This window comes from Ambystoma mexicanum, chromosome 2q (assembly GCF_040938575.1).
Source record: "Ambystoma mexicanum isolate Mex_15411 chromosome 2q, UKY_AmexF1_1, whole genome shotgun sequence".
Lineage (NCBI taxonomy): Eukaryota > Metazoa > Chordata > Amphibia > Caudata > Ambystomatidae > Ambystoma > Ambystoma mexicanum.
In genome coordinates this window covers 280,920,927-280,947,086 of record NC_090924.1, presented here as the reverse complement: position 1 = coordinate 280,947,086, position 26,160 = coordinate 280,920,927, and the positions used below count along the sequence as shown (strand labels likewise).

The following is a 26,160-nucleotide window of genomic DNA, read 5'->3' as shown; positions in this document are numbered from 1 at the left end:
TTCAGAGACTTGGTGAAGACTTCCGTTCTAAGCCCACAGGTCAGTGTTGTTAACTAGTGATATTGCTGTTCTATAGTCAGTCGATTTGGGACAATTTCTTATGATACTTTATTTATCCTAGGCTGACTTCCTATAAAGCTCCCACGCCCTTTCCAGTGATCCCTCTCTCTGCCTGTTTCATTGGTCAAAGAGTGGTATCATTTGGAAGATCTAATTTGACTTCACTACTATCAAGTTGTGTGAATAAGGATCCGGAAGAGCCCTACCAATTGTATCCTTTTTGGTTACTGTATCCTTTTCAAAAGATACCTTGGCGATTTATGACAGAAAAAGAATCATATGTTGGGTCACAAGCTGATTAGGCCTGCTAGTTGGGAAAGATCCACAAATGTTCACATCGAGAGGTAAGTTCTCTCAATCGGGTTGGCACAGTACCTTAATATGAAGAACAAGATGCCACAGAAGACGTTGGTTCCTGGCAGTTCCGGCAGATCTCACTGTTCCTGAGCCTCAGTCATTGGGACAAGAGGGAGGACGTCGGGGGACTCCCGCACTGCCCGGGAACGCCAAAAAAAAAGCTGACAAAATGGAATCACTTCAGTTCCAGTTGGAATCACTTCAGTTCCAGTAGCTGTAATTCAAGCACACAAGCTGGTGTCCTTCCCCCTGGTTAATCCTAACCAGCTCTGAGAATGGTATCCAGGTGTCTTACAAGTTGATTGGTCCCACCAACTCAAAGGAAGAAGTCGTCCTTGAAGGGGCTTCTCCGTCGAGATGAACTTGGCAATTCGGGCCTGCAGCAGGGCTTCATCGGGCAAACTAACGGTCCAGGAGTAGCATCAGCCTTCCTCTTCCAGCTCATCTTCGGTTCTTTCATTCCAGTGGTCGACTCTGCTTTCCAGTCCAAGAGACTCACCTTTTAAACAGTTTTCTCCCTTTTATTCCAGCATAGCTGCCACTCACCCAGCAGGGCGGCTGTCCTTGCCGGACAGTCAGCCAGCCAATCACGCCAGAGTGCATTAGGGTCTCTTAGGAGACTAAGCACAGGGAGATTCGAGCACCTCCCTCACTTCCTGCCCACCCCAGATACTCAGACGCCAGAGGTGTTCTTCAGTCCTGAAGCCCGCCAAAGGCACAAAAACAAAGGAACCAAATCTAATTTGGCGCGCAGCGACACTGTCTAGTAGGACCTTTCCAAAAAGAAATGGCGAAAAAAGAAGACCGGGACCCGTTTAAACAAAGGGGCTTAAAGCGCCATCTTGAAAAACATGGCTCCCATGATTTTTAGCTACCGGTGTTCGCGGTCGGGATAAATCATGGTAGTTCATTGTAAAACCACAGCCACCAGCCATTTCGATAGAAAAGGTTAGCATTTGACTGCTACATGAGTTTCTAGACACAGGGGATACTAGGTAACCCCTCCCGCACTCTATAGGAAGATAGTGTGTGCTGGGTCTAGGAATTTAAAAAGACTAGTAAAGTCATTTTAATTTTACATTCTCTGGGAAACAGTAGTTTATCCCAGAGAAGGTATTTAAACCTTTGGGAAGTCTAAAAAGACATCCCTGTGTCACTGCACTGAGGGTGCTGTGTAGCACACATGAAAAGATGCCTATGGAGTTATTTTAAAACTCCATAATCAAATAACACGAGAGTAAAACACGCATCAAAATACATGAAAGAGTGGGAAAAAAGGCTCACAGTCTTTCCAGGTAAAACAATCAAGTCCTCAAAATCATCCAGCAAAGTTGCTGGGGGTCTCTAAGGTGAAGGGAATTCGCACATTTATGAGCATTCTCCCTAACATTACATGGGGAATCCAGACGTGGATCCCTTGCTCACTATTCTTAGAGAGGCACAGCTCCACCCTACTGATGAGGTCCAACCAGACCGCACCACGTGTTTGGGGTTGCTGTTGGTACTCTTGTTCAGAGGAGAATTGCCTAGCATTTCGGTGCTGGACTGCCCCAGGGTAGGACAAAGACTGATATGCTTTGTATATTTCTCCTCAGTGAAAGATAGCGAGATAAAGAATCTTGGTAATGCTCTTGTAACTGGGACTAATGCCCGGCACAGGGACTCCCAGGACACCCCTTGTTGTTCATTGTTTGACTAAGCAACTGTTTGTCTTCCGAAAGGACTTTATCTTATGTGATTTTGCTAACTAAATACATTTACTGTATTTCTTCTGTCTTACTCAAGTGCACAATGTCACCTATAATACGCTAGAGCAAGCAACTACAAACAAAGCAGCAGCCTTTGAAAAGCATCTATAAATAATCCTATGTGTATTGGTTCAATCTAAGTATTTTAAGACATTTCTTGTGTAAATTTAATATATATTCTATGTAAATGTATTGGTGTAAATGTTTCTTAGATCTGCTTTACTAACTGGGTTCAGTGTACTTACCGACGGGTCACATCTTCCTCGTATGACAAGTTTCAGTGCTCTGCCACTCTACCAAGGTTCCATGAGTAGTTTATACTGACTAAAGAGTTGGTGACCTGTATACCATTGGGATAGTTTTATGAAGTCTTACATTAAGTGGACTTTAGGAAAACTCACCTAACAGTGCCCAGTCCATTTTTGCCCTAGGTTTATTTTATTACCCTACATTGGTTTTCGGGGTAGGCTTGTGTCAGCTAATATTTAGTTTAGTTTGACCAATGGTGTAAGTCGATTTACTGCATTAGTATCCAAATGTGCCTTTATGGTAGCCATTGGGGTACTCATGGGTCTTTTTAAGTCCTACTCTCAGCCAGAAACTGTTTATTGCCCCCATTTTCTATTTATTTTTATTTATGATTATTTATCCGCTCTCCTCTGCTTCTCACTTTCCACTCTCCCCCTTCCATGCACTTTTTCCCTTTTCCCTTTTCCCATTCCCATGCACTTGCATGTACTCAATGTCACTGGGCCTAGTAAGATCGTTGTTGTTGTTGTGTTGTTCTCCCCTGTTCCCCTCCCTTGCCTAGTCGCGCTCTGAAACACTTGTGTACGAGCGCGATACAAATAAAATATATCATATATCATTTTGTTTAGGGGGGCTTCCTTTGCTCAGTGAAACCATGAGGCAGGCATTAAAATTGCATTTTTTTGCCACATTGGCTCTTTGTGAGCTCATAATGGCAGCGTCCATGGTGGTTTGGACTGGATTAAACCAGCTCCTCATCCTGAGCAAGCCACTACACTTCCTCTGGGGGTGGGCATGAGTGGTTGCTGATTTTTGAGGCCACCTGATTGGCTGGCCGCCAATAGCTGGTTTTAAACCCCCCTAATGGGATTGGTGGGCTGGCAGAAGCCAGCCCCTGTTAGTGAAGGATTATATATGGGAAAACCTGTTTGAGCTCAGAGCTGCTGGATTTATGGAGGATATGCAGGTCGGTTTACCTGGTTGAGGTATTTCAGCTGTTTCCCACCGTTGCTGCATTTTTAGGCCCTCTTCTGGCCATTCTGGCTGGATGCAGTGCCATGGGCATAGCTCCGGTTTGGATCCTTGGCTGCTGGGTGCCCTTCCCGAGATGTCCTCATCTTGCTCTTGGTCTTGCTCATCTGCAGAGGCCCATCATTTTAGGGCTGTTTTCTGGGTTGTTTTACCCCATTTTACTGCTGTTTCTCGCAAAGGCATCCCGCCTTGACTTTGGAAGCTGCCGATGCATGGAAAGATATTGGGATTCCCTAAACCCACCAAATTTGCTTGCCTCAGTCGTCTTTGGTCACCACCACCATTGTCCTTTTGCAGGGGCCGTTTCTGTGTGTGTGCTGACCATGTTTGCCTGCTGAGCCGTAGGGGGCCTGCTGTGTATAGGTTTCTCTGTCCTCCTGGAGGCATCTGTCATGGATTCCACTTCTTGGTGGTGTGTCCCACTCCACTGAAGGACGATTGTTCTTCTTTTGGGCCGTGTGGGGTCATCGTTTGTTCACGGTGCCAATCCCTGGGTGTCCAGAACCTTCATTTCGGCCCTTAGACAGAAGCTGCTACTTTCTGTGTTTTCTTCTTCTTGGAACTGAATTTCTGGAGGCAACGGCTGTGCGTACTTACCTCGGGGCCCTGGGTTCAAGGGCTATTCCTGAAACTCCCTCTCAGGGGTCCCCATGGTCTGTGGTTGTTGGGTACTTCAAGTCCCCTTCTATTGCATTTCCCCAATGGTTAACATTGGGGCCTGATTCCTACTTTTTCTTTTGCTCCTGGGGCTGCTGGGGTCTTTAAACCTCCACTTCTGGGTCTCCACTGGTGTCCCCTTGGGGTGATTGCTGTCATCTTGGTACCTGTGGAAAGAAACAGACTTACCTGGGTTTTTCCTATTGTTTCCTACGGGTCATTCTTCTCAACCCTAAAACTCTTAAAAGTGACACTGCAAGGTACTCGCCTGTACTGTGACATTTTCCTACTGTCGCCCTATGGTCCATTTGAGTTCCCCACCAAGGCCTGGATCTTTAGACACTTCCACTGAGGTACTAGGGACTTTTAATTCAATACATTACCCATCCCTTACCCAGCAAAACTGCTAGAAACCTAAATCTACAAACTAGCACAGGAACCTGTAGAAACATTCCAGCATCTGGATCAAGCTTCCAGTCGGCTTTAGACCCACGAGACAAATAGAGACAGTGCTCATCTGTATGGGAAGACCTAAAAAACAACGCAGACTCGGGCACAAACTCTGCCCTGATATAACTCTACCTCTTTGCAGTGTTCGACACAGTCAGCCATGAATTCCTTATCAAAATGCTAGAAGAAATAGGAATGATTTGATCCAGAGCAGGGATGGATCGGTTATTCCTAACAGTTGGAATGGCAATAGTCTGGATGAAACCCTTCAAATCCACTCCACGAGTCTCCGACTGTGGAGTGCTACAAGGATCGTCCCTATCCCCATTATTTTTCGATATCTACCTGACCCCATTAATCAAGCTCAACAAAAGACACAGCGTTACCTGCTACAACTAAGCAAATGAGACCCAGATCATCTATAACATCAAAGACCCACAAGAAGAGAACACAACATTTGAGGACTGCCTAGAACAACTCTTCGAATGGATGAACACAAACAGCCTCAAACTAAACACAAGCAAGACAGAAATTATAATTGTCTCCAAAAATCAGGAAAATAAACAGTACATCCCCCTGGCCCGGAGAACTAGGAACAGCACTCGCACCATCGAAAATAGTAAAAAACCTTGGGGTCCTAATGGACAACGTGCTGACACTAGAACCTCAAGTAAACGCGATTATCAAGAAATGTAACCTGCTCCTACACATGATAAAAAGAATCCGACCATTCCTATCGTTCACTCATAAAACACTGACCCTCATTGGACTCATGTCCATGATAGACTACGCCAACAGCCTCTACGTCGGAATGCCGGAACATCTACTGAAGAAACTGCAACGTGTCCAAAACGCAGCAGCTAGGCTTCTCCTCAAAATATCACAAAGAGACCACATCACCCCATTGCTAAAAAATGTACACTGGCTGCCAATTAAACAGCGAATTACAGTCAAAACAATGTGCATTACGCCCAGAGTTATACATGGTGAATGGGCAGAATTCCTGCAAAAGAAGATCACAATCTACCTACCGACAAGAAACCTTAGATCAAGCAAAGACATCCGCCTGGAATCAAGACCGTATACAAAAAAAAGTGGAAGTTCATCATTCTCCCACCTGGCAGCCAAAACATGGAACACCCTTGTTAGGGAGAATTCTAGTTTCTGTGCTAATTCCCTTTAACCTTAGAGACCCCCAGCTCTTTTGCTGGACTTTAGGACTTTTTAATTTTAACCCTGGCATGAGTGAGACCTTTTTCTCACACTCATGTGTTTTGACCTGATTTGGATGATGTGTTTCCACTGTTTTTGGAGTCTGACAAACTCCTTAAGCATGTACTTCTTGTATGGTGACAAGCAGCACTTTCAGTGCAGTGTCGCAGAGAAATCCCTTTAGATTTCTCATCGGGTTTAAACCCCTTTTCTTAGGTGAACTACCGTTCCCAAGGATAGTAGAGTGAAATTGACTTTACTTACCTTTTCTCTTTGTAGGTCCCGCACACACCATCTTATGTGGAGTGCTGGGGGGTTACCTATTAGCCCCTTATCCTACTCTCTCATGTAACATTTTTATGTTACCCGTAGTACGTTAAATGGCTTGTGGCAGTGGTTTAGTTTTTCCTTCCATTGTGCTTTTCTACCGCAGGCTGATCCCTCCGCTGTAGTGCAGCACCCATTGGTGACCATTTTGTCAAAATGGCCCCTGTATTCTTTTTTTTCCATTTTTGGTTTCTGGGGACTTTTCTTGGGTTTCACTCTGTGCGTCGAAACAGATTTTAGCCCTTTGTTTGTCTTGCCTTTGGCGGGCTTCAGTGGTGACTGAAAACAAGAATTCAGAAGGAACTTTGCAGCAGGGATCGATGGAGAAGGCTCTAGGCAAGGTTTTCCTCATGGCTGAATGTGGTTCTGCGGATTTGGCCCCTTTTCAAGGAGCGCAGAAGTAGACAGAAAATCGCTGTTGAATTCTCGTCATTACAAAGGTCCAGCACTCTGTTGAGGATACTTTTCAGACTCGATTCGTGGCTCTGGAGATGATGGCCACGAAGTTTCAGCGAGATTCGGAATTCTTAAGACTGCCCACCACACAATGGCTCTGTGGGATATATTGATCCACTCAACAGCATTTCCCCACATCACCAAGCTGGATTTGTGCAAGAAACAGCAAATGGCTGCGCTAGCTCCTGTTCGCACCAGGGCCTCAAAACTGCGTTTTTGCAGAAACAAAAAGATGGATGCACCGTCCTGCAAAGCACACATCAGGCAGGATGGAACAAGGGGACACACTGAAAAAGGATGCCAATGTGTTCGGAAACACATAAATGGAATAAAGTAAAAGAGCAGCACTGCTTTGCTGAAAACCCAAAATTCTCCCTCAAAATGAAACTTTTTCACCCTTTAAAAAACGCTGCTTTGACGCTAATTCCTTCTGTTCTGTCTTAAAAAAACTACTGTGATTAAAAAGGACCTGCCATGCCCAGACTATTATATTGTGCCTCACCCAAACCAGGCATAATCCCTAAATAACAGGCCGTGTCAAACCAACTGTGAGAGAAATCGACAAAAAACTTCACTTTCGGCTGTGCACGGAAAACACTTTATTTTGTGCTATGAAGTGTCAAAGGAATGAACCCTGCAAAAGAAATCATAGCTCTGTGCACGTGTCCATTCCAGGAGACCTTTGCCTTGTACAGACTGTTGTGTACAAGAAACTTAACTATGGCTGCAAGTCAATATTGGGAAGTCAGATGGCAAAATCGAATTTGAAAGGAAATGCTAGTAGTTTCAACACATGTGTAAAAATGGGCTTTTGCAAAACTAAAGGAAAAAATGGCCCATTTAAAAAGTAAACTGTTGAACGAAAGCATGCCATTACCGAGCAATGTGAAGGGGTTTGTGGCTGGTGGAAATACATACAGGCTATTTTTATTGCACAGGTTTGTTTTAATTCAAGACCCAAAATAAGAAAAATGTAGATTTAAAACACATGGGCTGAATTTGCAAGCTCCCAAAAAAACAGTTCTTCCAGTTGCCAGCCCTGAAACTTCCCCCTAGGAAGGGAGACACACCATAAACTTCCAGGACACGAAAGTGATAATTGCCAGCTTGAAAAACTTTGAATGGGCCAGGACAAAGAAAGTTCACACGCTCGTTAGACATTCGTCTGTGCTCCAGGATGGGACAATAGAAGTCCTGGGACACTAACCTGTCAAGTGAAGGGGGCCATAAAACCTTCAATCAAACTGGGAACCCCCACACCACACGGCTGAAGTGAGAGTTGGTTACAGCTGAAAAAGAAAAAAATGGTGCAGTGACAAAGGACTGCCATTTGCTTCCAAAGACTATTTTATAAATAAACATTAAAGATCTCTGCTGCAAGAATTAGTAAAAATGTAAAAAGTTTGCAGTTTTGAATATAATATGGGCTTTCTTTTAAGACTTGGTAGAATTCATTGACACCTTGGGGACAAAAATATCAAAATATGGCAGATTACGAGAAAAGCATCCATGTTGCAAATGCAAATGCAAATTTTTGTACATACATCCCTTATGATAATCCACACCAATGTATAACGTTTTTTGAGTAGTATAAATCCCATTGAAAAGCGCGAAAAAATAGTAGAAGGGCGAAACAAGGTCTCACGGACTGGATGATTGGACTGCAATGTGCTGCACACAATATGTAACCTCTGTATATGATTTGCTAAGAGATTACAATTGTATAAATGTATGTATGATTGTGGCAAAGTCAGGTTTTAGTTAAAGTAACTGTGGGAGGTTTTTGGACATTTTTAAAACTCACCTCATAAATCTGACATCATTTTCCTGAAATCCAACCAGCTGAGAGCGAGGCGGAAACTATCACCCTTTTCCAATCCCCTTGTTAGAGGCGTGTTTAGTTAAGCCTGCCCCAGTCATATACTTTGATGATGTCACTAGGCATTATAAATAAGACACACACGCTTCCTGATTTTCCTGCGCCGTCGTCCTGGTCCTGGTCCTGTTCCATTCATCCAGATTCCAGATCCCAACTGCAAGGCCAAAACATTGCTGACCCACCAATCTCCCACCAATACAAGATAGCTATCACCAATGCCAAAGCCAATGCCTTCAACACACGAATCTCCAATGCCAAATCGCACTCCAAAGAGATCTTTGCCATTTTTAATGAGCTCATCTCCCCCCCTAATACACCCGACGAAATAATCAAAAGATGAAGCTTGGTGTACCAGCATTCAAGCTGCCATGCTACACAAAATTGACCTTCTCCAAAAGAAAATCAAAGACCACTGCAAAGCACTTCCTCATCAGACAGGAACTAAACCTACTAACACCCCACCCACCTCATCCAAGCCCACCATACCTGACTTCTCCTTCAGAGATGTCACTGAATCAGAAGTTATTAACCTACTAAAAAATCTCAAACCCTCCCCCTGTAAAGGCGATATTTGCCCACCTAAACTCATCAAAGACTGCGCAGACTGCCTTGCGCCGCTCTTCACTGCATTCATCAACGCGTCCTTTAAAACAGGCATCATCCCAGCTAACCTCAGAGGCCTGTGTCCGGCCCCTCCTAAAAAAAAAACCTACTCTCGACCCCTCACAACCAAACAACTACAGACCAATAACCACAGTGCCTTTCCTGCTGAAATTACTGGACAAAGCCGCACACTGCCAAATCCAACACTTTCTGGAAACCCACTCCATCCTCGGGACTAGGCAATCAGGCTTCCGGACAGGACATGGCACAGAAGGTAGATCTGAAGAGTCAGATCACCCAAATCATAGACAAAGGCAAGCCTGCTCTTCTGCTCCTTTTAGATCTCTCAGCCGCTTTCGATCTGGTTGATCACAAGACTCTCACTTCACACCTCACCAACTCTGCCAACTTCTCCAAAGAAGCAGCCCTCTAGATCACTTCCTTCCTAGAGGGAAGAGCCATGAAAGTCTTCTCGGACATCGCCAACGCCACTCCCACAACAATCCACTGCGGGGTCCCTCAAGGATCCTGCACTGCACCCACACTCTATAACTTGTTCACCAAGCCCCTCTTTGACAAACTTGACTCATACGGCATCACATACACGAACTACGCGGATGACACACAAGTACTTCTACGCCTTTCAGGATCCTACAACGAAAATGCCAAGGCACTCCACAAAATCTACTCCGTCATTAAGGCATGGATGGCAGTTAATGGCCTCTGCCTCAATGGTGACAAGACTGAAATCATGATATTAGGTCAACGGAACACCCTAGACAAACTTTACGCTAACTTCTTTATTGACAACTCCATCATCCCCGTATCCACAGCCGTAAAGACACTGGGAGTATACCTTGACTCTTCACTTTCGATGACCAGACAAGTCAGCGCAATCACTTCCGCATCCGCACACACCACCAAACTCATAAACGCCATCAAGCCCTACCTCTCTAAACCCAACTGCCTCTCTATAGCGAGGGCAACCATTGGAGCCAAACTGGACTACTGCAATGCATTCCTAGCAGGCACTTCAGCCAAAAACATAAACAGATTACAAGTCACGCAAAACAATGCTCTACGGGCCGCTCTTATCACTCAGGCCAGGCATTCAGCCCAATGGCTCCCAGTCAAAGAACGGATCACTCTCAAAATCCTGACCCTCACCCACAAATGCCTCTCTCTCTCCGCCCCGCCCTCTCTATCAGAAACCATCCTCAAACCTTCCTCCTCCCGTCCCACCAGGACGCAATACTCCAACCTTATCTGCATCCCACGCATCAAAAAAGCCAAAGCCGGAGGTCTGAGCTTCCCCTACATTGCAGCCAAAACCTGGAACGCGCTCCCTGCAGATATTAGAGCGGAAAACTCACTCCACATTTTTCGTAGGAAACTCAAAACCTCATTCCTTACAAAATAATTAGGAAACTCTCAGGAATCCATGTAAATATTCTGCATTGCTAATGTATTCATGTCTACTGTAAATTCTGTATTATATGTAATTACTGTATCCTATGTAACTAAGATTTTGTCTGTAACAAGCGCCTCGATGCCCCCGGGCTGAAGTGCGCTCTACAAATCTGAATAAATAAATAAATAAATAGACCCTACTCCAGGGCCCACTGCAGAACTCCAGCATTGCTGGTCCTGCTCCAGTAAGGCCTCAATTCTGAAATCCCACTAAAATTACCATTAAAAAGGGGAAAGCTGTGGTGTTTTTGGGAAGCATCCTGCAAACCTGCCATCCAGCTGATCTTTAGTATCCAGTGACCAGAATTGCCAATCAAGAACTGCCCAGCTGTTTGCCAGGAGCCCTTCCGTGTAGTGACCAGAACCATTGACTGTCCAAAATCCCAAACTAAAAGTGGACTGTAAGTATCATCCCTACCCCATCTGAACCCATTGTATATCTTGTCTTGCATCGGTCCTTATCCTACTCTCTGAGTCATCCCATCCTTACCCGGCAAACTTGTAAAACTGTCAATTATCCGTGCAACCTTGCCATTGATTTCTAGTGTTAGCGCCACGTTTCTCTTCATTTCTGTATTGCATAGATCCTAAGTCCTCAGCGATATTGTGTTTAAATTAATTTTCCTTTAAGAAAAGAGGTACACTGCGTGAAGGGTTACAAGTGCAGCGTAACTTTTGATATTCACGGGTGGCGTTACTCTTTTCTTAGCCATTAAATCTAGTTTAAGTGAGATTTGCCTTTCAATTTTAAAGCCGATTCCTCTTTTCACTGCTCTATTTTCCTAAAAACGAACCTCTCTACCTTCCATATCCCTCTCAATTTACCAGCTAGAGACTTAATTTAACTTCCATACTGTACATGTGATATATAGCTATCCCGCAACCAAAAACTGAATTAGTTTATTTCACCCATTTTTATTATTAACCGTTTGGTTAATTTTAGGCATGTTTGGAAAAAATGCAACTTTCACACATGTCATTTTGCTGCAACATTTTTTAAACTTGCCACTCATTTTCGAACTGTATGCTTTTGGTAATCCATTCTTTGTGATTGTTAGCATCTTTGCATCTCCCCCTCGGCCGGTTCCTCTGAGATCGACCGGGGCCTCTCCAGAAGCTTAGCCGGGTTCTCGGATTTCTTCTTCCCCGAGCCAGAGCATTGGCTCGCGGTTGATGGCATCGGTGAAGGTGCGCCCTGCCTGGCAGCCGAGGAGCCCGACCGTTCGGCGGTCCCGGTGCCTGCGGACTCGCGGTGCTTTGCCTTCTGTTGGGCCCCCATCGCCGGGCGCCCTCACAGGACTTAGAAGACCGCTCAGAGTTCTTCTTCTTCTTCTCACCTGCTGGGCTCTTGCCTTCCAGCCAGTTGGAGAGACAGTCCGGCGACCCCTCATCGTCCGATCCGACATGTTAAAGCAAAACACACAGTCCTTCTCCACGTGCGTTTCGTCCTTGTGGAGGCAGTAAAGGCATTTCCAATGCTCGTCCTCCTTGAATACATTTTGTAGGTTGCATCCAGGGCAGATCTTGAACAGTTTGCCGGGAGTCGAGCTTTCCTTCTCCTGGGCCATGTTCTTCTCGTCTACGAGGTAGGCCTCAGAAACTTCTGGAATCCTCCAAGAAGCGTAACTCGACAAAAACTTCACCCTTGAGGGGCCTAGATAAATCCGAAACGGGTCCCCGTTGATCGGAAGTAGAAAAGGTGGAGCTTGAGGCTCAATTAAGCCGAAAAATGAGATAAATCTCTTTGAAAAAGCGCAAAACGCAGTAAAAGCTCGAGAGCTATAGCACGAGGACTCCCAACACTTGAGCGTGCAGTAAAAATCTGAGGATGGCTGCCAGGGGCGGGGCTTAGGGAGTGGGCAGTCATTGGCTGGGGACAGTATGACCCAGAGACCAGTGATTGGTTACTACTAAGAAAGACAGATCAGAAACGAAACTGATACTGATTTTTTTCTTTACCGAGGATTCCCAGCCTGACGACGGGGAATATTCATGAGCATGTGAATCCATGCCAGACCCATGCTGGAGAACAACAGTTACAGGTAAGTAACTTGTTCCTTGCTTCAAGGTTTTTAACACACATTCATTATTTATTTGTCCATTTCCGAGTGTCATTTTATAACATTGAAAGGGGTTTAAAATCAGTTTTTCTCTCTTTTTTTGGGGAGGGAAGTTCAGATTTAGATTCCGTTTCTTGCCTCTTATTCCTGTTTACCTGCTGCTTCTGTTTATCCACTTAGAATTGATTATTTGTGGGTTGAGGGAACATTGCAGGGGGAAATTCTAACTTGGGTGCTTTTTTTCCTAAATCAAAAAAAATGCTCCTATTCTGCTGTGCTGTGTATATGTTTCACTAGAATGTTAAAGTCAGTGCATTGCTCACATTCTCAGCCCATTGGTGATTGCTGCCCCATATTAAAAGTGTATGATTTCTTTTGAATTTTAAAATAGAGTATTATATTTTATCAACCAGCCTGGTTCATGGTCCATTGTGACCCGGGGTATTTGAAAAGGGTGTGCGATATGAGTGGTGTACCATCTCAATATTGAATCAATACAAAAAGATGAGCATTTCAGTTGTGCGCTGCATACTAGGCCGAGACCAGGGTGTGTGTCGCCTGATTGAAATCCTTAACAGCTCAAAGTCCCAGGGTATTGCAGCCCGCAAGGTCGCAGCAACGCGTGGGATGGCTCAAAATGCAGGCCTTCTTGAGTGTAGTGGGTCTCACCAGGGTCTGGGTCGTTCTTTTCGGAGTCCCCTTGTCAATTGGAAGGAAGGGCTACAGCAGGCTCAGGTTACACAGCAGGCTCTCTGGTCACTGGAAATCGTCTCAGCCGCTTTTCCTTCATCATCCTCTTCGGTTTCAGTTCCAGTGGTCGACTTGTCTTCAGCTTCCAGGTTTGCAGTATTTAAAAGGAATTACAGCACAACTTCTGCATTCTCTCCCTGCATTTTACAAGAATGGGCAGTCTGGTTGTCCAATCAGAACATCCAGCCCCCCACTGGGATTTGTCCCCATTCAGGGAAGGAGGAAAACAAAGGCCTGTGGAGTTTTGCCCTCCTGCCTCGCTTCCTGCCTTCACAGAAAGACTGGAGCCTGGGCGTGGAGTTCAGGGGACTCCCGCCAAAGATAAAAATCACACAAAGGAATTTCCTGCCGGGATGGCAGGGGAAGGAACAAGAAAGGTCAAACACTAAAATGGCGAAAAAAGAAGCCAGGGGGCATTTTGGAAAAATGAGCACCCTTGGGTGCCTTTACTGTAGCTGTGAACACAGGCCGCGGTAAAGGTGCACCACATTAATACAAGGTATCACTGCCACCAGCCATTGAAGGTAAGCTTGTCCCTGTAACAGAATTGTTAGTTTTAGTGTGAAAGGGGATACATTGTATCTCCCCAGCACTCCACAAAAGTTAGGGTGTGCTGGTTTCATAAAATGTAAAAGGGATCCAAAGATCCTTTCTACCCTTGGGAACTGTAGTTCTCTCAAGGTTAGCCAGACAAAGTTAAGAGGGGAGCCCCTAGGGCAACCCAGCAACAACAGGCACTAATTGCCAAAAAGTTGTTAAAGATGATAACTTTAAACACTATGGAGAGGCTAAAAACTGACACCCATAAAAAGAGTAAAAGATTCTGCGAGTGTGGAAAAAGGTTCGCACTTAAGAGGTATTAAGGAAAAATATCCCACTAGTAAAGCAAAAAGTTCTGGGGTTGACCCACGTCAGGAAGATTTACCATTTATATGAAAATCTTACCTAACAGCAAAGAAAGCGTGAACAAAGCTTGCTGCATCCTCCTGGATCTTTGAATAACCCGTGGAAGCCCTGCTGCTGTGCTGAAACTACTTTGTCAATTCAACAGAGAAGCTCCGGAAGGGACACCTTCTCCCCTTAGGTTAGTGGGACCAACTAACCCTGCGACGAACTCCACTGGACCAGCTTCCCTAACTGGCTGTACTTCTTCTGTACGGTCAAATAATCCGTAGTCTAGTGAAACATCTGATGCGGTAACGAATCCGGCTAGAAGCACCAGGAGTCTCCTAAGGACCTTCCAGAAGCAGGACGACCAGAGTCCCCTCACAAGAGTGCAGGACCTAAGGATTGAAGGAAGCCCAAGCGGTATCCGAGATCCACGACGGTGCTGTTTGATATGGGCTGAAACTGCGAAGTGCTGCTGAACCGAAAAGAGCCTGTAGCTGCCGACAACCTCCCAAGTGCCGCTGCAGGAGCCCTCCAGACGTCCTGCCTCTTGTCTGCACGACTGAGGCTCAGGAACCTGGGTCTGCACCGCTGCAGGAAGACAGAATCCAGCTGGACCACTCTTCTTCAAATCAGAGGTACTGTTTAGGTTTGGGGTACTGTTAGGCAAGATTGTATGCAGTACCCTGTGGGAGACTGCACCAGCCTTGTCCTCTTGGCAATAGTTAAACCAACCTTTGGTATAAGCATGTACTACACAAGTTGGTAGAGTGACTGAGCAGCCAGGCTTATCTCAGGAGGGGTCAATTTGAGCTGTATGGTTGTAACATAGAGATTCACAGTGACCGGTATTCAAATAAACACTTACACTCAAGGTTTCTTGATTAAACAATTATTTATTAATTTAAGTCAGTTGATTAAGCCTTCTTTAGAAGGGAGCAGATACGTAACACAAAAAATATACTTCAATAAAGACACACTGTTTAAATTAATCAGTAGACGCCCATTTGGGATTGCACACAGACACTTCCTACACCCTGGGGTGACTTAAGTAACTAGGACACTGTGGACAATCATATATCACTGGCACATTTAGAGCAATACTGAGTTGGTGTCAAAAGAAAAACGTTAAAGGGAGAAAACAATGGTTAACAAATATTCTTATGCAGTTAAGTACTTTTGAACCCCCAATGCAAAGTAAATGAACCCTTTCCCAGATTCACAAGTTTTGGAATGTGTGACATTTTGGAGGGACAGATTAAAACACAAAGTCAGAGGTTAGAAGAGTCTATCAGGGAGCCAGGACAGCCAATGTCACTTGAGCAAAGTCTAGGGAAGCTGCAGTTCTTCTTGAAGGTAAGTAAAAATTCTTGGACAATGTTTTAGAAATCTTTGTATGAAATGAAATCACTGTTGGGCCACCCGCTGGGAGGCTTGCGAGGGGAAAAGCTGCAAGCAACTCTGCAAAAGGCAACCAAGACACGTCTCAACTGAGAACTTGCAAAGCTACACGACAAGCGTGAATTATCCCTTAGTTTCCAGTAACTTAGGTCTGAAGAAATTAGTTCCAGCTGGCGTCTGTTCCAGTTGTAGTATGGCAGATCCTGTTGTTCCTGAGCCTCAGTCGTGGGGACAAGAGGGAGGACGTCTGGGGACTCATGCACTACAGTTTGAAGGTCGGCAGCAGCAATGGGCAAACTTCAGATCAGCGGCACTTCGTGGTTTCAGCTTCTCGCGAATAGCACCACTGCGTTTCTCGGATACCTAATGGGCTTTCCACGCATCTGGGGTCCAGCACTTTGAGGTGGCTCAGACTCGATTCTGGTGTTCCTCTTCCTTGCAATTGGTTCCTGCAGCAGCAATGGAAGTATAGCCAGCTCAGAGAGGCTGTCCAGCCGAGTTCGCTTTGGGGTTCATTGGTCCCACCAACCCAAGGGGAGAAGTCGTCCTTGCAGGGCTTCTCCAGTCGAGGCAAATTTGGAGCTTTAGCAATGTAGCAGGGCTTCACTGGGCAAACCAACAGTTCAGGAGATTCAGCAAGCATCTCTTCCAAGTTCTTCTTCACATTCCTTCATCCAGTGGTCAACTCTGCCTTCCAAGCAAAAGACCACGCCTTTTATGCAGATTTCTCCCATTCATTTGCAGCCTAGCTGTCACTCACACTGCGGGGTGGCTGACCTCCAAGGACAGACAGCCAGCCAGCCACTCACCTTTGGGTGCCTTCCTGTAACCAAGGGGATTAAGCACAGGGAGCATTGGGCACCTCCCTCACTTCCTGCACTGCCATACACCCTGGAGCCAGAGACTGGCTTGACATGTGAACCCTGCCAAAGACAAAGCGAACAAAGGGACCAAACCTGGTTTGGTGCGCAGAGTGAATCTCAAGAAGGACCTTTCCAACAAGAAATGGCAAAAAAAGAAGACTGGTGCCATTTTGACAAAATGGGCACCCATGGATGCTTTACTGTAGCTGCAATTGCAGCCCGCGGTAAAAACACACAATGGTAGGAAAAAGTAAGCCACTCCCACCAGCCATTCATTGTAGAAAAGGTAACATAAAAATGTTACATGAGAAACGATACACAGGGGATACTAAGTAACCCCTCCATCACCCCAGTGTAGGATAGTGTGTGCTGGGTCTAGAAAATTACAATGCAAGTAAAGTCAATTTCACTTCACTGCTCCTGGAAACAGTAGTTAATCCAAGAGAAGTTATTTAAACCTTTGGGAAATCTGAAAGACTTCCATGTGTCACTGCATTGAAGGTGCTGTGAGACACAATGTAAAAAGATGATGCCTATTGAGTTTGTCTTGTAAAACCAAGTATTCTTGGTAAACACAAGTGACACTCTTGAGATAGGCCTGGCTGCTCGGTAACACTGCCAACTTGTGTAGTGCAGACCTATACCAAAAGGTGGGTTACCCAATTCCAAGCAGGTAAGTGTTGTGTAGTCTCTCACAATGTGACTGCATCAATTCTTACCCAACAACCCTTCCGAAAGAAATACGTAATACGAAGGACCTCCTAAATTTCAGAAAATCATTTAAAACCTTGCTCTTCAACTCACAATTGGACGAGAACGAATAGTATCACTAAAAGAAAATGGCCAACAATTACTGTACATGGAAGGCAGAAGCCAGGGAGGGAGAAAACTCAGGACATACCCTACTCTCAAACCACCACCATGCCCTGGGCTTCAACAAAGGGCAGGCACCCTAACTGCAGGCAAGGCAGCAGTAAGCCATGAAGGGAGCCAGCGAGACAGGGACCGCCTATAACTCGTAGGGAGGGATCAACCATAGTAACCTAGAAAGGTGACGACAGGCAACCCCATGGAGAACCACGAACGATCCTGTTAGGCAAGATTTGATGCAGTAACCCTTTGGGAGACTACACCAGCCTTGTCCTCTTGGTAATAGGTAACCCACCTATTGGTATAGGTCTGTACTACACAAGTTGGTAGAGTCGATGAGCAGCCAGACTTATCTCAAGAGGGCTAAATGTGAGCTCTAGAGAGGTAACGCTGAGATTCTCAATTGCAAGTATACAAATAACACCTACTGTCAAGGTTTTCTAGTAAAATAATTATTTAGCGGTCAGTTTTAAATATGCCTTCTTTTGAAAGTGCAATATGCAACCATAAACTACACTTTGTGACACTTTCTCAGATTTAGAACAACATGTAGATACCCTTTTGGGATGCCTCACACTCTATTCCTAAACCCTGAGGTGACTTCAATTGCCAGGACAATGTTTGGCACTAATGTATCACTGTTTGAAATACTGAAATTGTGGAAAAGGAAAAGGTTAGGGAGGGAAAAGGTTAACCGATTCTCAGAGCATGTGAATACTTTTCTGTCTCCCAATGAAGTCTAGATGATATCTTTGCCAGCAATGCAAGTTAAACTTGTGTTCCACCTAAAAGGGACAGTTAGAACCAAAGTCAAGGGGTTAGAAGTTCAGTTTAGTTTATTATTTATAGAGTGCGCAAGACCCTGGGGCATCAGGGCGCAGAAAACAAGAATATGATATCAGGTACACAAGCTTACAGTAAAGGCAGATATATACAAGGCAGTGAAATCAGATATACAAGGCAGCTATATTAGATGCACAATAATAAAAAACACAATAATATACATACATCAGGAACATTGCATTGCAGGAAGAGGCTAGTAATAGGGTGCATGTAAGACTTCAGGTTAGTGCGTCAGCGGATACCATCATATCAGAGTGGTTAGGTGTCATTTGCTCTCAACCAGTTGGTCAGGTTCTGTCTGAAATTCACAAAGGGCTGTGGTTCTCTAATGCCATGGGGTAGGGAGTTCCACAGCTGCGCAGCCTTGACTGGGAAGCTGTGTCCTCCTATAGTAGCAAGTTTGAACTGCGGGACTTGTAGGCAGTTTGCGTTAGTTGTTATGGGTCTGGTCTTTGTTCTTATATGTAGCCTATCCTTGAGGTAGGGGGGTGCTTTGTTGTTGAGGCACTTATGAGTGAGGGAGGCAATTTTCAGTTGAATTTTGGCCGAGGTGGATAGCCATTTATGTTCTCTTCTTGCCGATGAAATATGCTCATTCCTGTTAATCTTAAGAGCTGCTCTTAAGGCATTATTCTGGAGGACCTGAATTTTATGGATGGTCTGTTTATTAGCCCCAATGTATAGTCCATTGCAATAATCCAGTTTGGAAAGTATGAGGGCTCTGGCAAGCATGATGCAACTGTCTGTAGAGAGGATTTGTTTGCTAGCTCTGATAAGTTTGCATGTGTATACAGAAGCTGAGGCTAGAGAGTTGACTTGTTTAGCAAAGTTCAAGGTGGCATCTAAGTAAAAACCTACGGTCTTTACTTCCTTAGCTACTTTTATGTTATTCCCATCGATAATGAAATTGGCATAGTCCAGGCTGAGTTTAGCTATGTATGCTGGGGTGCCAAGGATAATGAGCTCTGTTTTGTCATTGTTCAGGCATAGACCATGTGTGGCCATCCATGCCTGAACGATGCTGCATATTCTGTTCACTAGGGCCAGATCCTTGGCGTTAACTCCTGAAAGCGGAAGGAGGATCTGGGTATCGTCTGCGTAATTCGTGTAGGCGATACCCAGATGATCCATTTCATCAAAGAGGGGCTTTGTGAATACGTTGTAGAGGGTAGGTGACACAAGAACCTTGTGGTACACCACAAGTTATAGGGATCGGGTCAGCCGAGGCTGATGGAGAGAAGACTCATGGTTCGGTTACTCAGGAATGACTTGATCCACATTATGGCCTCTTTATAGAAGTGGGCTGCCGAGTCTAGATGGCTACATAGGACTGTGTGGTCAACTAAATCAAATGCAGCAGAGAGGTCTAACAGGAGGAGTAGCGCTGCTTGGCCATTGTCTCTGCACTGATCTATTTGGGCCTTAAGATCGATTAAGGGTGTCTAGGTCCCATGTAGCGGGCGGAAACCGGATTGGCGGGTTCCGAGTAGATGGTTAGATTCAAGGAAGTTTTGTATTTGCATGTATGCCACTTTGTCTAGGATTTTTAGAAGAAAGGGCACTGTAGTAATGGGCCTGAAGTTAGTGGGAATGGCCGGGTCGAGGGTTTGCTTCTTTAAAAGTGGCAGTACCCCGGACTCTTTTAAGTTGTTCGGTACAGTGCCTGTGGTAAAGGATGAATTGATGAGTTTAGTTATGAATGTCGATAATTCTCTTGCCGCATCCTTAATCAGTTGGGCAGGGCATTGATCGCCTTTACAGTTGGAGGGTTTAAGTCCCAGGATAACTTTTTCTACCTCAATGGTCGATTCCTTGGAGAAGCAGAAGCGCAATTCTTGTTTGGGATTTGGTGGTGGTGTTATAGTCAGCGGGATGTGAGGCGTTAGGGATGCTTTTTTTAGGGCAATTTTAGTTTGCAGGTTAGCTACTTTGTTTGTGAGGGCAGACTGTATGCTAGAGCACCATTTTTTATCTTTGGTGCAATTTTCTTGGGGAACAATCAGTGTTTCCAGTTCTTTCAGAATGCTGAACAATTCTCTGACACTAGATTTGGATTGAGATATTCTAGTATTATACGTTTCCTGTTAGGAAGTCTTTCTTATATTGGGATGATGCCATGGCTAGTTTGTGTTTATTTTCGGCTGAAGGAGAGAGTCTCCAAATAGTTTCAAGCTTTCTTTTAATTAGCCTAAGATTTTTTAGGTGAGGGGTGAACCATGAGTTAAGATGTTTTTTCGGGTTTACTGTTCCGAAGTTTGAGCGGAGCTATGTGGTCGAGGGCTGTATTGATAGTTTCATTAAATTGTTCGACTAACACGTTGGGATCCATATTGTCTGGGATCAGGTTTAGATGCGGTAATATAATGGGTAACAGTTTTTCCGCTGTCATAAGTTTTTTATTCCTCGTGGGACAAGTGAGGACTGGGCTGTGGCAGAGTTTGTTGCTGCTGTGAATAGTAGCAGATGGTGGTCAGACCAGATCTGGGGTACAGTAACTGTGATGGTAACTTCACAGTTGTGTTCCGCTATACAGTCAAGGATTCGACCTTTGTTATGAGTAGGAAGGGTAATTTTCTGGGAAAATCCCAGCTCTTTTAAGATCAAGGCAGAAGCTGTAGACTGCGTATCCTTGATGTCATTATAGCCTAGGTTGAAGTCACCTAGCACTATTGTTTGGGAAGTATTTTTTAAGTTATTGGATAGGGTAGTTGAGATATCTTCAGTGAAGGTTCCAATGGGGCCTGCGGGCCTATAGATGAGGAAGAGGTTTAATGTTTGGGAGCTGGCGGTGGCAAGTTTGACCGTGAGACATTCGCAGGATTTCATAGTCGGGGTTGAGATAATTTTCATGTCTAGACTGATTTTAGCTATGATTGCTAGACCCCCACCTCGAGATGTGAGCCTGTCTGCTCGTAAGATGGTGTAATTATCGGGAACTGCTAATGAAAGGGCAGGGCCAGCCGCGTCATGCAGCCACGATTCAGAGATAGCCAGGAAATCAAGGTTGTCTGTGTGAATGATATCTGAGACCTCTGTTGCATGTGCAACTAGAGATCTGGCGTTTATAAGCGCACCTTTGAGAAGTTGTTTGTGGCTTTCAGCGTTAGGGTGCAAGGTGCTGCGTTAATCTATGGCGACAGGTTTAGTGCAGTTTTGAGTGGGTCTTTTGGGGTTGCAATATTTCCTAATGCACTCTGCAGTTACCATCAAGGGTGAGTGTTTTTTATGGAGATGGAGTTGTTCAATTTTCTTTGCTGGTAGCTCATACAGTTTAGACAGGCGCGCGCATAGTCTTTGGTTTCTTTCCGTGTTGCTACATGGCCTTTGTAAGATAGTATCTTCTTGATGCTGGTTTACTATAGGTCCTGTGATTTGATGCGTGTCAGGCATGGTGGGGTAGGAGAGGTGGAGGGACCTAGTGCAGTGGAACAATATGTTGACTTTGGTAGCTAAGCTCAGTGATGGTGCTGCTAATATGAAGGGCGATGTATAGAGGTGGTCTGGCTATTCTGTTATGGGCAATGATAATTTGTTTACCTGGATTTAGAGAGTACATGCTAGCTGGCTCAGTACAAGCAGGCTGGATGCTACTAGCAAGCTAGGAACAATATGGATGTAAAGTGCACTTTAAGTTGTTTAGTGCAGGCAGGCTAGATGCGAATATCAGGCTAGATACAATTTTAGATATCCGTGTACATGATAAAGATGACTAAATACAGGCAAATTGGATATGAATATCAGGCTGGGTGCAATCTAGATATCAAAGTAAGTTATAGTATGGCTCGGTACAGGCAGGCTAGAGGCGGCTATCAGTATGCAGAACATATATAGAAAAGGCAGGTAGCGCTGTGGGAGCAGTGATTATACTAACAGACTGGAGGTAGCTTACAGGTGGCTGAGTACTGTAACGTGAGAGGCTAGGGAGCAAGTGTAGTACAAATTGTGCATCAGCCTTTGGATGGCACAATAAGCCGTTTGAGTCAGCGGCGACACATAAGCATGAACATAGCCAGGAAGTAGGACACTGAGAGAGGCTGTGAGAGTAGGTAACAGCGAGGTATGTAGTGCGACAGCACCTTGAGTTTAAGTCCAGGTTATCGGTCCGGAGAGGCAGGGGTTCAGGCAAGAGGCAAACTCAGGCAAAGACAGGCTGAGACAGGCATCAGCATTTGTTCCTGTTAGCCTTCGTTCCGGAAGGCCGGCTCACGCCTCCCGGCACCGGATTGGTCCTCTTAAGGATGGTGTGGGCCAATAGGTGATGACCGTGGCCCGGCAGGGCTAAGCTGCCAGGAAAAGAACACAAGGAAGAGTCTGCAGGGAACGAGGACAGCCAAAGTCGATTTGAACAAGGTTTATGGAGCTCTGAGGCACTTCTTCAGATAGCACAGAAGTCTTGCACAAAGTTATTACAGAGTGTGTAGTAAAAAGAAGCACTGTTGGGCCACATGCTGTAAGGTTTTTGTGGGACAGAGCTAGAATCAACTCTGCCAAAAAAAGCAGCTACTGCAGGTCTCAATTGAGAACAAGCAAGCTAGATACAAGAGGTAAGTACCCCTTTGACGAGACAGTACCTTATGTTGAAAGAAGAGGATCCAATTAACCTGGTCTTATTCACCAAGAATAGTATATTACTATCCTGAATGTACACCCTTAGGTTTGACTCAACTTGACTTGCTTCTTGCTCCTCTAAATAAGGTTATACCTTGGTTTGCATGCCATAGGTATTGAGTTGTTTTTTATGATAGCGTTTATATGATGTTATAGTACTTACCCAAGATGTATCTTGGCCTACTTGTATTTAAACAAACCTTATATTTTTACAATACATAGTGTTTTGTGTTTCTTTGGACCATGTGTATGCTACTATTTCTTTGTACACAGCTGCAGCCCTCTCGCCCTCTTAAGATATGCCTGGTTGCTCAATCCATACTACCACATTCTCAGGTGGTACAGCCTTATACTAAGAATGGAGCTTATGAACTGCCTCAGAATCTTTTCTTATGAAGTCTTGGTAGGACTTTAGAAATACTGTCATGCCAGCTGTCACATTACCGTTCAGGTGCTGACCCGAGCACAAGCTGAGTTCTCTTAACAGATGGAGAGCATTCCAAGTCAAACATTAGCATTCTGTGTTGCTTGCTCCACTTTATTCGTGCTAACTCTTTAGCATTGGATTAGCCCAATATGATCTGTGTAGAGACAGAAAGTTACATACACGTTTACGAAGAATGTTCAGGTTTTAAATGTTCATTGCTGTTGAATTGTATATTACAGTATGTCTACATTCTTTTCTGTGAATTATAAATAAATTTGATTGCTCCAACAGCAACACCTGCGCAAGTGGATGGAAGTGGTAGTTATTACCCATAAAGGTGGACAGCGAAGCGATGGAAGTGTAAGTTACCTCTTCCTGTTTAGAGCCTGTGCTGTTAATTTCTGAAATGGTTATATTCTCCAACTATTTTGTACTTCCACAATGTGTTTGCTTTACTTTCTTCTGTCATTTTCTGTCAGTTGGTCTTGTCGAGATTGCTTAAAGTAGAATTATTTTAAATATGAAAACAAAATATAACGGATATTCAATACGATTGGTGAAAGGAGATTTTGCTGACAATTTGTGTGTGTGTGTGTGTGTTTACTATGAAGTTCAACTTGTTAAATACCCTTGCTATGGTATAAAGGGAAGAACATTTTTTTCTAATGGATTGCATGCTCCAAAAGGTTCCTCATCTTGGATATATTCGTTAGGTCGGTTGCATCACCTAAATGTTCTCCCCAGCAGTGGGTCCAGCATCAAAGCCCTTCATTGCAGCTACTTGCTGACTCTGGATGTAATGTCTGGGAGCTCATGTGTACCTCTCTCTGGAATACAAAAATCGTTGAAACTCCATTATGTGTGCCTTTCAGACCTCAGGATTTTGACGTTGTGCCGAATGCAACGCTTAAGATGTTGGTGAAAAACCCACACACACATTCTATGTAGTCTGTGAGGACGAGCACATTGGGTGGAGTGTGGGGTGCCAATCAATGACACAGAATGTGCTGAGAGAGATTACAGCCAAATTAGCTTTGGGCCGGTCTGCCTCACAGTCCCCAGGGACCCTTTCCAAACCCAAGAGTTTGGAAAGTGAGAGATCTGAATCTCCCGGGTGGAGTGCAGATTCAGACCAATCTTTTGACAGAGTTCAGGCAAAGGTGTGTTAAAATGGATTTCTAAAATCAGTGCAGGGGGTGGATTTTAGGAGTCTCCCCCCACCCCCCTATTTATGGTAAACCTGGAATACACTGAGAGGTTAGCCAAAACCCAAAGGCATAAACAAATCAATAGTAAGTAATGTACTCCAAAACCATATGTCACTTATATATGCACATTCTACCTTAGAAATAAGATTGCATATTCATTAAATACCAGTAGTCAACAGGTTAGTAATTAAATGCAGGAGAAACAGTTAGATCCGATTGAATCATCACAAACCTAGTTCCACCTGTCTTATGAAGTCCAGCTCCAAGATATTTGGGGCCTTGTGCCCAAAAAGGCACAGGTTCCACCATGGTTTCTCCAGAGAAGGTATTTCAGAACTGATGCAGTGGTGATTCAAAAGTTATTTAAAGTAAGTTAAGTATTTACTTCAAGTTCGGTAAGTACTTCACTCTTTCCAGTTCCCAAGGTAAGTGCTTGAAAAGGATGCTTAGCCCATGTTCTATGATCAAATGCCAGACCAGAGGGAGTTTAGGGACAATGGCTCTACACCAAATTTTATGCTATGTTAGACATGTTGAGGGGACCATAAAAACAGGTATGTTTACTTACGCTGCCGACTCCGATTCTTCCAGGTGACACTACAGGTCCTCTGGAATTCTCTTGAGCTCCAATCTCCTGTCCTTGGTTTGGGTGAGGGGAGCCCAGACGTAGCATGTGCTGCGGTCACTTTGCGTTGGGAACTGGCTGCGGTTCTCATATGATTCCAGGAAACTTCGTGAAGGCCCTCAAATTTAGAAAAGATGCAGAACTTGTCAGTGCAGACTCACAGGATTTCACTTCAGGACACCTTGCGGGATTGCAGGAGGATGGTTCCAGCAGCGGTCATCACGGTTGGGAAGGGACAGGCAATCTACCGGTGGTAAACACAGAAGCAACCCAGCTTCCCTTCTCATGAAAAAGTTGAAATTGCGGGGACAGGTGATTTATGGTATAAGCTGAAAATCCTGCGAGTCCCTTGGGTCTGCTCAGAACAGCGACGCCTGTAGTGTGTTCTAGGGATACTTTGAAGGCTTCCCAGGCGTGGATCTGAGAGCATTGGGTGAGACTGGTTGTTCCCACCGGTCAAAGGGTTCCATGTCATTTTATCACAGGATGATTTTTCTCACGGGTTTTTACTGCTGATTTTTTTTTTTTACACAAAAAACTCATTGTATTTTTTTATTTTTGGGGGGGTCCCTCCCAGCCCCCATCCCCTTATTTTTTTTTGTTGCCATTCTCAAACATATATTTGTCTAAAACCCCTAAAAATTAGATGGAGTTTTTGTTAAAAAAATCACGGTAAAACCCCCCGCGTAAAAACATCTTGCGATGAAAGGACGTCGTACCAGGTCAAAGCACCAACAAGGATCTTCTGCGATCTGGCAGAGGAACAGGGCTTCACCGGGCCAATCACTGAAGTCGTTGCTGGTCAGCTGCAGGATTCGTCCTCGGTTCATCAGCGGTTGCTCTCCTTGGTAGAATTCTTGGTTCCAACGTTGATCCCCCCAATAGCTGCAGGAGCCCTTTTATCCAGATTTCAGATTGGGAGCTAGCCCAAGCCAACCAATGGTAAGGAGCTGCAACATTCAAATAGTTCACTCTTATCCACCCCTTGTCATCACATCGGTCCAACGACAGACTTTTGGCACCACAGGATGTGGACTGGGACCAGATAGTCCTAGCCCCCCTCCTCTGCCTCACATACACAAAGCCCACTTGCCCATGAAAGCAGCAGCTTGTTTGC

The 26,160-nt window shown here is 44.8% G+C and overlaps 1 protein-coding gene across 8 annotated transcripts in view; it reads left to right on the top strand.

Annotated features, from left to right (window-relative positions):
- Positions 1-26,160, top strand: part of TRRAP (transformation/transcription domain associated protein) — a 2,065,012-nt gene that overhangs the window by 853,809 nt on the left and 1,185,043 nt on the right. For all 8 annotated transcript variants that reach the window (XM_069647248.1, XM_069647247.1, XM_069647244.1 and 5 more), the window contains one exon: positions 23,502-23,570. In XM_069647248.1, coding sequence (XP_069503349.1) covers positions 23,502-23,570 — 69 coding nt within the window. The remainder of the gene's footprint in view (positions 1-23,501; positions 23,571-26,160) is intronic.